We start from the raw sequence: 13,545 nt of genomic DNA on the forward strand, positions 1-13,545 counted from the left end.
CTGCAAAAAGATGGAAGCAACTATGTCTAGAATATATCCTTATTGTTTTATCGTACACATATACATATATAAAGAATCCTGTTGGTAGTTGTTGTCATGCTTTGGTCCAGAAGGGGAGGATCAACAATTGGTCAGATTATCTTATTAAACACTTTCTTATTTGTTCTTCACTTATCAGGTTAGATGGTTTTTTAAGTGCAGTTTTTTTTTTCAAACATACAATTTTCAAGTCCTCAATGCAGATTTCCTTCCCAAAGAAGTCCATAATACAGATTGATGAACATGATTGTACAGTTCAATTTGGGAGGAGCTTGACTGCAATAAGAGTTTTTATTTTGATGGCCAAGAACTGCAGTAAGATGGTAATTACCTAAAAGCTAGTCTTTATTAGGTTCTTCAAATTGTATCATTAATTGCTAATGGTAGAAGGAAAATATAAGAAAACAAGATCTAAGAAAAAAAAATTTTAACCTTGGTATTTCAGAAAAAGGAAAGATTAACAACACAAAAATAGCTTCCTAAGTTAATTTTAAGAAACAATCTGTTATTTTTGGAAAAAGTGATGTATGAAGTTCTCAAATTTGTTGTAGCACAAGGCATTGATACTTCACTCAATCACCAGCTGTTGACTGCAATCAAGGAGATTTATCTGAACCAATTGGTGAGTTAACTAGATTCAAGCTGTTGCACACATGCTGAACATTATGCTCATTATGTTTTATCAATGTTCTTATTTCAGTTTCACCTTACCATTGTTCTTAATATAGTCTCCTTGTCCTTTGAGAAGCTTTCATGAAAATATTTGCTTAGATTGAATTTGCAAGTTGGCTACTTTAACTTTAGTCATACAAGTGCTTAAGGACACTATTATGGTTCTCTTTGATTAGAGATGAATGCTTAATTTCTTGATTAGGTTGACATTATGCTTCTCACGAATCAAGATTGTGAATGCCAATTAAGAAGCCGTTGACTTAAAAGGCAAGTTGACCAATCACCGACAAGGAAGTCCTTGATTATCTCTGTCATATTAAGACTTGCTTAGGAATGTGACAAGTAGCCCACTAAGATCATATTTTTAGTAGACAGACTCCTAATAATTCTTTAAGTGTTAAATTCTTTTGCATGTTCTTTTACCCTTTTTTATTATAATCTTATTGTTTAGATGTCAACTAGCTGGCTTGCTTGATTAGTTCACTTAAGCTTCCTAATTATACAAAACACTGGTTATCACTGAGTAGTTTATTCAGTTTTTTGAAATGCTTTTGAAACATGAATTATACTCCCTATAAATGTTTTATATTGCTTGTTCTGCAGTCAGCATAAACCTTTTATTTTTTTTTTTAACCAGTGAGGAAAATATAAAGATGGGCAATCTAGTTTGAATAGGTCGAATTAGGAGGTCATGTGATTAACCATGTCAATCGAGATAAACATGGTTTGATCGGCTCAGTGGATCGAGTTAATTATGTATAGCTTGTTTCCTTAAGTTGAATCAACTTGAACCCATAGATAAGGTCCTCAACTAAGTGTTGGTAGGCTCACCTTTCTCAACTACTTTGCATCTTTAGTACAAATGATGAGTTAATTGTTTATTGCGGCAAAGGTGTTGACCTCGGATGCCTCACACGACTGGCCCCACAACTATATGTAGCGAGGTAAATCAGGAAACCAAAGCAAGTCCTCGTATGGGAGGGTATGGTTATACGACTTTATCGAGATTCGATCCTTGTTTACTGTGACAATTCTACCACATGATGATCGAATCTACAATGTTCGGGGGCTTAATTGTTTATTGATCTTTAACAACGAAGAGTGCTTTTTTAAAAAAAAAAAAATAACACGTCTAAAAAAATATGGATGCACTCAAAAGAACATTAAAAGTACAACAATTTATATTTAGCACAACTTTAATATATCTAATATTGTTAAAACGTTTAAGTTAAATGCACTACAACATCAACAATCATTGATAATTAAAAAATAAAATAATTATTTCACATTTAAAATTGTTAATTATTTAAGAAATAAATTTAATTATTAATGGTCAAAATTATTATTTTTTATTTTAAATGTAAGTTAGCTTTCCTAGATAATTAATTATTAATTCCATAGGTTAATTGAATAAATTTATCAATTATGTTTTGAGTATTATTGTTAAATTATATAAATTTAATTATTTAAGATAATTAAAGAATTATTGAGGGATTAATTTACTAATTTAATGACTTAATTGAAGTACTATTAATTAGTTTATTAAATTGCATAAATTTAATTGTCTTTAGATAAGTATATAATTAACTTTTCTTTTAATTAGCAAGTGGAATAATCTTTAGTCGATTGTTTACTGTTATGCATATTTGGCCAAAAGTATTTAATAACTCTACTTATTGTGTTAAATAGACATCATTGCCTTTATATTATGATGTACGAAACTCCCGTCAATACGGGATTTCAAGAATTTTCTTTTACTCTGCTTTGCAAGAGACTATTTCTGATACTCGAATCTGTGACCTCTAGATCATACTGCAATAATTTTACCGCTACGCATCAAAGCTCTCGTTCAATGCTGACAAGTAAAAAAGGTAATTTAGAGTTCAGAAAAATATTTACACCAAGTCATAAACATAGGCAAACATTTCAAGCACAACCTTGAAATACAAATTATGACTGAAGAATTTGGTGTGTTGAAACAGAATCTGATTCTATTCCTCAATCAAATAAATAAAATCTCAAATCTTAGATAATTCTGTCACACATTATTTTATCCCTAATTTTAGATCCATCCATGCAAAATGATATCAACTTCCTCATTAAGTATACAACCACTCCATGAAATGCTTCCTAGTGCATCATCACCTGTGGCCACCAATTGAAAAGGCAATTGATTCAATAAAGTGAACAATGGAAAAGTTAGGCAACTGATTACTTTGTTCCAACTTATCTCACCTCCTTAAGCTTTCTTTCAGCTCCAAAAGGTATAACTTGCACCCCAATCCTCTTCTCCCTTTCCTTTTCCCTATAAACAGTCTTCTTCCTGTCCTGTATCTTCCTCCATTTGAAGCTCCTGCTGAATTGAATGCAAAAGTTGGCACTCTAAAGATGGTGAAGCTAACCTTGGTTGGAAGGTTGAAGGATGGACTGCCTGTGTCGCAAGCACCAGCTCACTTGAATGAGGATAATCTTGTTTTGTCATCCTACAAATATAAGGCAGAGCTTGTGCTCAAGGAGATTTCAAGAGGAACCTTGACAAACCCCAAGATGACAGTCCTCATTGATCACCATTGTTTCCAGTAAGTCTTTTTTCTTTATAAATTCATATTGTTCCGTAAATGCGTTGGACATAATATTGTGACAATGATACTCGATACTCGAAGTCGACATCCAGCTAGTATTCCCATTTAACATGTTAAATTTTCATCTCAGTTAGTTTTGATTCATTTTGGTTCAGTTGTCTCATTGGAGATGGAATTTGCTGCATCATCCTCTGTGAGTCATGGTACCCAAGGAAATTGGCATTTTACTATCTTCAGGATCTCCAAAAGGCTCTTGTGAAGGTCGATAGGAGAGTTTTAGAGTCATTCTCAGAGCCATATGCATTTAAAAGATTTGGTAATTCATTTATCATAAATTGGCCATTAACTTAATCGTGAGATAGACTAATGTAAACATCTTCGGTAGATTTTGTCGTCGGCAAAATCAGAGAGAGATATTTGGACACAAGAACACAGGAGAATTTATTTAAGTTGAATTCTGATCGCCGAAATGATCCTGATATTGCAACCGAGGAATTAGCCAACATAATGAGGAACCGCCATTCATCAGGTAAAGTTTCAAACTCCTCTTCTGCGCGGATCAATTTTAGTCTACCTTGTGAATTCATGGAGATAAAAAAAATGCAGGGTCTGAAGCAAGAACATCTGCCAGTGCTCAGACGAAGTCGACAATTTGGAGCTCACAAGTTCTTGAGGTCAGTATGACACGGAAGGGAAACTAATAGGCTATGGAAATTTTGTTCAGTAACAAGAAGCACTAAGAGAAACAAAAGAATGTCTTCATTTGTGTACACAAACAGGTGATTGCCCTAAAATGGACACCAATAACAATTGTTGTGGTCGTAATTGCAATCCTCGTTTGGGCGCGTATTGTCCTGAACGAGTACGATACGTTAACAGCATGGTGATTTGAGGTAGACATCCATCCTGTGATGACTCAAAGATCCTCCAAGGGAGTGGTGGAGAAGAAGAGTGGAGAATGGAAATGCATTGGCACATGAAGAGCCTCTATTCCTCAACAAAGCAACTCATCACTTTACTGTAATGGTTAATTTGCTTGTCAGCTAAAATGACCATTGAGAGAATTGATGTTATTCAACATGATTGTTAATATTTCCTGAGAGAATTTGGATTCTGCAATTTCATTAAAGTGAGTTGATGTGATTTTGTTTGGAGATTGAATTGATTCTTGGTTTGGTGGTTGTTTGGAATAATTAGTAGAGTTTGAGTTATTGTATGAAGTGTAACAGTCTTAAGAAACTCTATTTATCAAAGGAATTTGGTCAAGGCCTAGTCCATTGGCCTTAACGGAGGAAAACATTAGGACCTAGTTTGCAAGACCACTACAAACAATTATCGAAGAATCAACGATTGCTATACAATTATTTTGCTCGAATGAAAGGTACGAGAGGGAGACGAAAACTAACACAAAAGATATACATAAATGATAGAGCTCCAAAGAAACTACTATAAGATGATAAATCTCAGTTAGTCTCATTGACTATCCCTGAGGGTGAAAAACTACTATAAGATGATGCCATAAGGGGAAGCCTTAAGAAAGGTGACTATACACTAAGACATGTCGATAAGCCATCATCATTCTAAATCCATCCACCATCAAATTTCTAACAATAAGTTTTCAAATGGAAAAGCTAGAAATCAGAGAACACCAAGGAATGATGTAATTTCATTGAGGTCTAAGAAACTCAAGCAAACACTTCCTTTGGCTTAGCATCCAGTGAATATATCACCTTTATATGAAAAGCCAGACGTTTTCCCACCATTAATAAACACTTAACTTACTGCATAAAGATCTATTTACAGAGTCTGAAGTCATTGACTGATTACGAAATAGCTAGAACAAACATACCGAAAATCTTGTCATTATTTACATGCATATAGATATCAGTAACTTTCGTCGCCATCTCCACCAGCATCAGCAAGCACCACTAGTTGTATGCAGCAACACTAGCAGCTCCAATTGGAGAACTTTGCTGATGATCACTCTTAAAAATACACTTAATCTGATTCATCGGTCCCAGCGTCAGATTCACAGGCTGTGAGCGAGATAAGATAACAAAGGTTTACTAAATGCATTAAAGACACCTACAAAACATTGTAAAACTAGAATCTAAAATCAACAGGTAGTAGTAACCTCCGATGTCGTAGCAGTATCATTAAGTAACTTATAATGGTAAAAGAGTGTCACAATAAAGCCACGAACAAATGCGGAGTTAGGCATGCACAAGATGTTCACCAACAGTAATCCAGTCAAGGTTGGATATCACCTTACCCCAATCCTTGTTCACTCAGGAAGTAAATTAGTGGTGATCTTGTAGTAATTCTAAAGCTTGTGTACATATTTTTTACTTAAATGCTTTCATGATTTTACCAATTGCCTATTCGCAGTTGACAACAATGTGTTTCTCGGTAAGATTAATTAGTACACAAGGTGTGTCCTACTGTCCTTCCTAGTCATCATGTGCTACATAATGTTCAATTAAACTCCAACAGCTGCACATTCTGATCTGTAAAAAGATGGCTAAGCACTTAAATTAGTGGGGAAAAAAAGGAGAGATACTAATATTAAGTTGCAGACACATCTTCAAATTGAGAAACTGGCATTTTATCACTCAATTATTTATAATGAAAAAGTTAGAAGAAGCTTGAAGTGAGATCATACATCGATAATCATATATATTACCTTGTTTCAGATTCAAGGTTAGACTTACAAACAGGGGGAAAATGCATGATTTTCACTCATGGCAGTTGATTCCATGCTTTATAACCACATAAATGAAATCAAACACTATTTTTATCCTTGTGCTGATATAGCACAAGGCACATGGACATTATTTGAAGAGAGCACAAAGAGTAACCTTATGAAGGCAATTCATCCTCGGTATGCTGATGAGGATATCTATTCTGCCACTTTGTTGAAAGTTAAAGTCTGATTAGATATAATTTTATATCATTTTCAAATTGGAGGAAATAAACAGCAATAAGAACAAAAGGCATTCACGAGGCACAGAATAATATAGGCAACAGTCAACTCATTCTTGTGGAAAATTTCACTTCACCCATATGATTTCATCATACTGAAAGAAATAAGAAGAATCAGACATCAGGCAGCCATAGCAAGTCTTATAGAATTGGTACGGGTAACGGAAAGGAGTTATTTTGATCCAGTTTAGTTTTCCTCTATTTCTGAAACTGCGTAAATGAGGCTCTCACATAGACTTCTAATAGTAGTAGATAGGGTAGGTTGATTTATTTGACTAGCTTCTACCTAAATTAAATAAATATAGTTTAGAAATATTTACAGAATTTCTCATCTGATTGTCAAATTACAAAGACTTCACCCTGTGTCGAGCTTCTACTTAACAAAAATTCAAGCACCAAAAGAATTGTCTCGAGACTTACAGGTATAATAAACTGATACTAACCGTCCACATGATAACATACGAAAGAAGAAATGCAAAGATAAAAGAAAAGATAATATTACCCGTCATATCTTAGCATTAAACTATTCGCACCTGATCACTGGGGCCAAAATGTAATTTGAGTTGCTGGAGCTCAGGTTTTGCTGCTTGTTTCCGATGCCCTAAAATTGCAAGGCCCACCAAAGCAGCGGCAACAAGCACAGACCAAAATGTGTTTGCTTCCTTTGCATGATTATATAAAGTTACTGCGTGCCTCTTCCACCATGTTCCACATGGAATGTCATGTCTTTCACTTGTATTTTCCTCTCGATTGGGTGAATAAGAGGACTTCAGTTTATCAGCTTGCATACTACAATGGGCATCCCCACTTATACCAGTTTCAGCATGAAAATCATGAAAAATTTCAGAGGCCGGCAGCACCTGTTCATCCAAAACTAGGCTCATTTCTTGTAGAGCCTTCCCTTCACTACTATCGATATTTCCAACTGAAAGATCATTATCTTTCTCATAAAACTGAATTCCATGCAAGCTTTCTAACTCAGAAATAAGGCTTTCTTTGAGAGTCTTACTCATTGGATTGCAGTTATCATTATCAGGATTAGCATCGGTCTCTTTGAATTTATTTTCAAGTTCATTCTTATCTTTCGATTCAAGACCTTCATGCTCCATTGGTGGAAAGACAAAGTGACTTGACATGAATAACGGAGCGGAAGAATCCTTTTCCTTATCTTTACTCTCACATGGTGGAGCAAAATCAACAGGCCCAGGTCCAGCGGCATAAATGGATGCTGTCATAGAAACAACTTCCCATTCGACTGCATCGGAACAAGTCCCTTGGGATCCTTTCTCTTCATCTGCCATTTCTGAAGAATCTAATACACACGACAGTATCAGACGCTTTGAGATAATACATAGAAACAATAATTAGACAAATGGCTTCATAATCAAAGAACCTAAATATAACAAACAGAATGACCACAATCAGGCAAAATTCTAGATGTGTTTTTTCAGTTAAGGAAAAAATCCACAAAAACTAAACAAATTAGTCAAAATAAGCTGATTGGAAAGGCTTGGTTGTTGTTGTTGTTGTTGTCAATTCCAATATCAATTGGAAACAGAAAAAGAAAGAAATAAGTTAGATAAATTCAATAGTTAGGCCAACAAACCAGAAATATCTCTAAACTTTATCTAAAAACATTCTTACTGTTAAGAAGATAGAGTAGACAAGCAAAACATATAAACTAAAATTATATTGCCCAAATTAGAATCTCAAACTGCTCATTTGAACCAAACTCTTTTAGACTAAGCATTAACTGCTAAAATAGCATCCATAAGCACAAAGGCATGAGTAATCTTTACTCAAAAAGCCTCTATCTCTCATAATTCATCAGTCAATACCAATACAAAAAGGAAAATATAATAACAAGGAAGACCAAGAAACGAAATCATGCCATTGTGAATGCCACAAATAAAGGTACTAAACCAAAAGGGGAACTTGAACAACCACTAGTCTTCGAAAGCCTAAGGGCACTAAGATCGTACCAAAAGCAGGAAACAAATCACGGGAAGCGCAAAATTAAAACAAAATCCAGTAAAACAAACCCAATCACAATAAATCAAAAAAAAAAAAAAAATCGCCCCTTGCTCACCGCCCAAGCGGGAAGAACGAATCCAAAACGAAAGGATTCTTCAAAAGAAATCGAGAAGCATAAAAATCGCAACTTGCCGCCAGAGAAGGACGACGCAACCTAAACTAAGAAGAAGAAGAAGAAATTCAAAGCGATGACCTGAAAAAACCGTCTAGAACCCTAAGTTAAATCGACGAACGCAGAATCAGAGCAAACAAAGTACCTCGTTCCCACCGGCAATCGGTCGAGGAGGGAAGGGCGAAAAGGAGAGAGGAGGCGACTTCAGGACGACGCTAGCGGCGGAACAGTCGATCGGAATTGAAAGCAATTGAACGATCTGTGTGCCGAAGAAACCTCCTTGGTCGGAGCGGTTTTGCCTTTTTTGCTAAAAATAGGAATCCTCGACCTTTGGCGATGAGATTGCGATCGAAAATAGTAAAACCTTCACGGAACGGCAAGAATCATTTCTATTTTAATAATAAATAAAAATAGGGATGGCTATTTGAAGACCCGGATCCGTGACTCCGAATTGAATCTGACCCGGATCCGTTATTGGATCAACGGATCGATTACCCGTTGATCCGATTCATTAACGGACCTAATTCGTAATCGGTCCGTCTACGTGGGCCCCCAATGAATAAGCGCATCAGCGGTTCAATCGGTCATTAACGGTCAGTTCATTAATTTTTTTTATTTTTTATTTTATTTAGATTTTTAATTATAATTTGTTATTTACTAATATTAATGATATGATTCAATATTAATTAATTAATTTTACTCTCTATTAAAATTAAAATTTTAATCTATTTGTTTTGAATTCGTTAATGACTATTCTATCCTTCTATTAAAAGTTATTTTTTAAATTTATTTATCTTAATTTTTTTAATGAAACTATTTAACTTATTCAATTTATTAATTTTATTTAACTCTCTTAATTCATTCATAATCTTATTTTATTAATTAATATTGAATTTATAAAAATTATTTTACTATATCGCTCTTTATTTCTATACCGTTACATCTCTTATATTAGAAAATTAATTTTTATTTTTATTTTTGTTTTTTACTATTCTTCTTCTATATTCGTTCCATTTAAAATTTCTCACACATAAAAATTGTTTAACTAAGAATAAAATGTATATATCAAATGAGATGAAAAATATTGATCAAGCAAAAAAATTATACTATCTTGATTATTAACTTTTAGTCCCCGGAATATGATTGAGTTAGTTACTGTGAAGTAAATTTTCTGAAATGCTCTCTCCCTTCGATAATGATTAATTATAACTTCTCGTTTTACCTCTTCTAAGATGATTATGGAATCGACCATATGAGGCGCTTGGCGATGATTTCAAAAAAAAATAGAGTATTTTTTTTATTTATATTGTCGACAAGAGTGTTTTTTTTTAATAATTAAAACGTTGCCTTGCTTATAATTTGATATCATAAATATTCCTTGGCTCTCAAAAACAGCTTCAAAGATTTAAGTTGTTGGTTAATTGATCAAAAACAATTTATGAATAAAATAAATATTATAAATAACATGTTATCAGAAATAAACGTTGAAGTCAGGATGGCCGAGTGGTCTAAGGCGCCAGACTCAAGTTCTGGTCCTCTAACGAGGGCGTGGGTTCAAATCCCACTTCTGACATTTTGTTTTATTTTTACAAAATTATTTAAGCTTCAAGTAAAAAAGCAAGGAAAATGCAACAAATTCTACTGGAAATTTTTTATTTTTGTAAAAATGTATAAATGCAGGTTTATATATTTTTTTTACCAACTCATTTAATCACACATTGCCACGTTTTTGTAAGAGAAATTTTAATTAAGTCCTTTATAAGCATAAACATTATCTGATATTAGAATCTTAATTACGACGCACTATAAAAAATATTGATCATCTGGATGGACATCTACTAGCACTTCTTAAATTATCTTAGTAATTAATAGAAAATTTTTATAGAATTAAATCGATCATTCTAGTATTATTAGTCGATTATCAAAATTAGATACATAATGGTAACTAAAAATAATTAATCATTTTTTCTATGTTACGAAATCAATGTAAATTATTGCAAATTCAAATTTTATTTTCTACCCATCTAAATTTGTAAGATAATAAAAAAATTTAGATCTATAAATTATTTTACAAAATTTACCTAGAAATATATTTTATTTAGATAAGGAGGGGCGGAGCGATAATTTTAAAAAAATTAAGCACTACTTTGGATTTTGCCCTTACAAAAGGCTGCGCACGTGCGGTTCTTTGACTTGTTGAGAAGTCAATAGTCAAAAGTCAGTCTAAGTTTGACCTTCTAGTAAGCCACCCAAAGTAAAGTAGTCAAAGTTTCAAACATTCTGAACGTGAGACTCCAATGAAAATGCCATTGTACATTGTGCTAAAATTAAATTAATGAAAGTAACATTCTTTCTAGAAACTATCAAAGGGATTAATTATCTCAATTATGTTAATTATGGACGAATCTCAATAATGAAAGTAACATTCTTTCTAGAAGTAGCATTCTTTCTAAACACTATAAGTGAAATATTTATAAGTTAATTGTTTTAACTAAAGATAGAATATATAAAATTTAAATTTAAATACTAGACATAACAAGATAATTATTAAAATAAAAGATACAAGTTGCTTGAAATTAAGAATTTTAAATATTTATGATTATTTTTATAAAATGACGAAGGCAATGGCGGAGCCAGCCCGGATAATTTACCTGGGCTGATTCGAACTCTTATATAAGCCGACGGTATATAATTCAAAATTTTTATAGTTGAAATTAAAGATTTTTTTCTTCTCGTCGTTGTCGGACCACTCGGGCTACAACCTGGGTTGAATGTCCGCCCTTTATGAGGAATCATAAAATACTTATATAAAATACAAACAAGATAATTGAAATAGAGGAGAATATCGAGTGTTTTATTGATCATAAAATAAAACTTAAAAGAAAGTTTTATAAAACAACGATTGTTATGTTATATGACGTTGGATGTTAATTGGACTATGACTCAAGCATATAAGCAAAAGATGAATATGTTAAGATGAATATGTGGTCGTACGAGGATAGATAGAATAAAAAATAAAGGTATTAAAGAAAAAATCAGAGTTGTATCTGTTAAGAAAAAACTACAAGAGACATGTTTAAGATAGTATGAATAGTTAGACAACCAATAAATGTTTCAGTGATATGAAACGTCCATCAAACAAGAAAGAAGAAAGATAAAAAAAGACTTGATTAGTAATAATAAAAATAAGATTAAATTTATTTAAATATAGATGATATATAATAGAGGATAGAACACCTAATGGATTAGAACTTTAATGGGATAAGATTAATTATTGTTGTTGTTATATGTTAATTATAGACCTAGAAAATTTTGAATCAAATTAAATCAAATTAAAATTAATATATTTTTAAAAGTCTCCTTATATATATATATATATATATATATATATATATATATATATATATATATATATCTGAATTTTGAAGTATAAATTAAATAAAATTTTAAATTTATAAATGTTAATAAATTTATTATAAGATCTAGACTCTCTTGATTTGAAAAATATTAAATTTTTAAATAATGTAAGTTTATTAGTCAATTTGTATGAAATTGATAGATCTAGAGAGAAAGAGGAAGGAATATGCTATATGATTTGAGTATTATGAAAGTTAGGTACGACATCAAAAATTTTGAAATCTATCTGCGCGGGTGGTTCGATAAAATTAATGCCAAAATTTTAATATAAAATTCTATCTATCCGCAATTAATATTAAATAATTATTACTAAATTCTGAATAACAAAGTTATTATTAATTATAAATTATTAAGTTTCATAAGATTTGCAGGAACACATTTTATTTTATTTTATATTTTTCATGCAATGAGAAATACGAAATGCATGAGCATCATCATCATCATCATCAGTCTTCGCCCCGCAGGAGATCCTCCAGCACCTTGTCGTCCAAGCACTCCAGCTCGATCACCTGCTTCCCCGCCGCCATCGACGACGAGCTCGCGCCGCCAGCTGGGCGGCTGCGTCCGGAGACGACCTCGTCGGGGAAGTTGAGCACCGCCTGCTCGCCGCGCATCTCGTAGGCGGCCTTGTCGTAGGCGCGCGCGGCCTCCTCCGCGGTGGCGAAGGTGCCCAGCCACACCCGCTCGCCGTGCTTGCTCGAGTCCCGGATCTCCGCCGCGAACTTCCCCCACGGCCGGCGGCGAACTCCCCGGTACTTGGCGACGATCTCCTTCTCCTTCTTCTTCTCCTCCTCCTTTCCTCCTTCCATCGACGATCGATACGATCGATAACCCTACTGGCTACTGCTCCGTTCCCGGCTTATTTAAACCTGCACGGAAGGCGGCGGCGGCTTGGAATCCGCTCCAGTTTTCCGCACGTGCCCAATTCAGAATCTAGGCTGAGGATTGCAGCGGATCCTGTCGGCGTCAGAGGTAGGATCTAAGTAGGTATTCCACGTGTAATCAGCAGGGGGGTCAATTAAATTCGCGTTCGATGTATGTGGATGGGTCAGAGAGGTGGCTATAATTGATTCACTTTTGGATTAAACAAAAAAAGTGGAATTTTTTAGATGTTTTGATTGAAAAATAATGATTGATAATTAACTTTTTTGTTTTCTGAATACAAAGCAAAATTCGAGTTTCAGTGCGACCTTGTGAAGTGGCCGGTGTAGGTGGCGAATAGCAGTTGACAATTAGATTTGATTCTGAGGTGGCTAAGAGGAATAATGTTGTCGTTGAGATCGGTCAAAACAATGCTATGGTCAACGCAAAATCCAACTCTACATTGCGAGGTCAAATGGAAGTCAACCAGTCTCAAAGGAGGGAAGGCATTCTAGGATTTCTCTCTCACCTGTGTTATTATAGTAAAAGGTGAAATTCATATATCAATTCAGCGGTCTCATATGATCGACTTTACAATCATCTGTGAAGAGGTAAATCGAGAAACTGTAACTAGTCATTATGGGAAAGGTATTTTTTTGACTTCGTCGAAATTTGACTCTTACCTTTTATAGCAATATCTATATCACAGTAGTCAATTCAATCCTGCCTCAAGGGTCAAATGATATGTAATTTGGAAGACAAGGTCTAGTGATATGTAATATAAAAGAATTTTTTTTTGTAATCTAAATTTTTAATTTTTTAAACTAATTAATCTTAAAAGTGATT

The 13,545-nt window shown here is 33.7% G+C and overlaps 3 protein-coding genes and 1 non-coding gene across 5 annotated transcripts; 2 read left to right on the forward strand and 2 right to left on the reverse strand.

Annotated features, from left to right (window-relative positions):
- Positions 1–3,030: 3,030 nt before the first annotated feature.
- LOC141845562 (25.3 kDa vesicle transport protein SEC22-1) lies at positions 3,031–4,448 on the forward strand. Its single transcript, XM_074733622.1, has 5 exons — positions 3,031–3,290; positions 3,449–3,609; positions 3,679–3,822; positions 3,900–3,967; positions 4,073–4,448. The coding sequence occupies exons 1-5, from the start codon at positions 3,100–3,102 to the stop codon at positions 4,178–4,180; spliced, it is 672 nt and encodes a 223-aa protein (XP_074589723.1). The 5' UTR covers positions 3,031–3,099; the 3' UTR covers positions 4,181–4,448.
- A 576-nt stretch (positions 4,449–5,024) lies between these two features.
- LOC141845446 (ATG8-interacting protein 1-like) lies at positions 5,025–8,773 on the reverse strand. Of its 2 annotated transcripts, none has more exons than XM_074733502.1 (3): positions 8,567–8,773; positions 6,809–7,578; positions 5,025–5,329 (listed from the first exon to the last, which is right to left on the reverse strand). In XM_074733502.1, exons 2-3 carry the CDS (start codon positions 7,574–7,576, stop codon positions 5,222–5,224), a joined length of 876 nt encoding a protein of 291 aa, XP_074589603.1. In that variant the 5' UTR covers positions 7,577–7,578; positions 8,567–8,773; the 3' UTR covers positions 5,025–5,221. The 2 variants fall into 2 exon arrangements, with proteins under 2 accessions (XP_074589603.1, XP_074589602.1); XM_074733501.1 differs by having other exon boundaries at positions 6,809–7,587.
- Positions 8,774–9,910: 1,137 nt separating this feature from the next.
- Positions 9,911–9,994, forward strand: TRNAL-CAA (transfer RNA leucine (anticodon CAA)). Its single transcript has one exon. It is a non-coding gene; the product is annotated as a tRNA-Leu (tRNA).
- A 2,290-nt stretch (positions 9,995–12,284) lies between these two features.
- On the reverse strand, positions 12,285–12,647 carry LOC141845597 (ethylene-responsive transcription factor 14-like). The gene has a single exon (XM_074733660.1). It carries the CDS (start codon positions 12,645–12,647, stop codon positions 12,285–12,287), a length of 363 nt encoding a protein of 120 aa, XP_074589761.1.
- Between the last annotated feature and the right edge of the window lie 898 nt (positions 12,648–13,545).

This window comes from Curcuma longa, chromosome 14, assembly GCF_044706935.1.
Source record: "Curcuma longa cultivar G26 ecotype Majalengka, Jawa Barat chromosome 14, ITB_CL_G26_1.1, whole genome shotgun sequence".
Taxonomy (NCBI): Eukaryota; Viridiplantae; Streptophyta; class Magnoliopsida; order Zingiberales; family Zingiberaceae; genus Curcuma; species Curcuma longa.

Excerpts from the sequence above, each read along its gene's own strand:
- LOC141845597 (XM_074733660.1), bottom strand. The coding sequence starts at position 12,647 with ATGGAAGGAGGAAAGGAGGAGGAGAAGAAGAAGGAGAAGGAGATCGTC.
- LOC141845446 (XM_074733502.1), bottom strand. The coding sequence starts at position 7,576 with ATGGCAGATGAAGAGAAAGGATCCCAAGGGACTTGTTCCGATGCAGTC. Across the intron at positions 5,330-6,808 it reads ATTTTGGCCCCAGTGATCAG|CCTGTGAATCTGACGCTGGG; the intron begins GTGCGAATAGTT and ends TCTCGCTCACAG.
- LOC141845562 (XM_074733622.1), top strand. The coding sequence starts at position 3,100 with ATGGTGAAGCTAACCTTGGTTGGAAGGTTGAAGGATGGACTGCCTGTG. Across the intron at positions 3,610-3,678 it reads ATATGCATTTAAAAGATTTG|ATTTTGTCGTCGGCAAAATC; the intron begins GTAATTCATTTA and ends CATCTTCGGTAG. Across the intron at positions 3,968-4,072 it reads GGAGCTCACAAGTTCTTGAG|GTGATTGCCCTAAAATGGAC; the intron begins GTCAGTATGACA and ends GTACACAAACAG.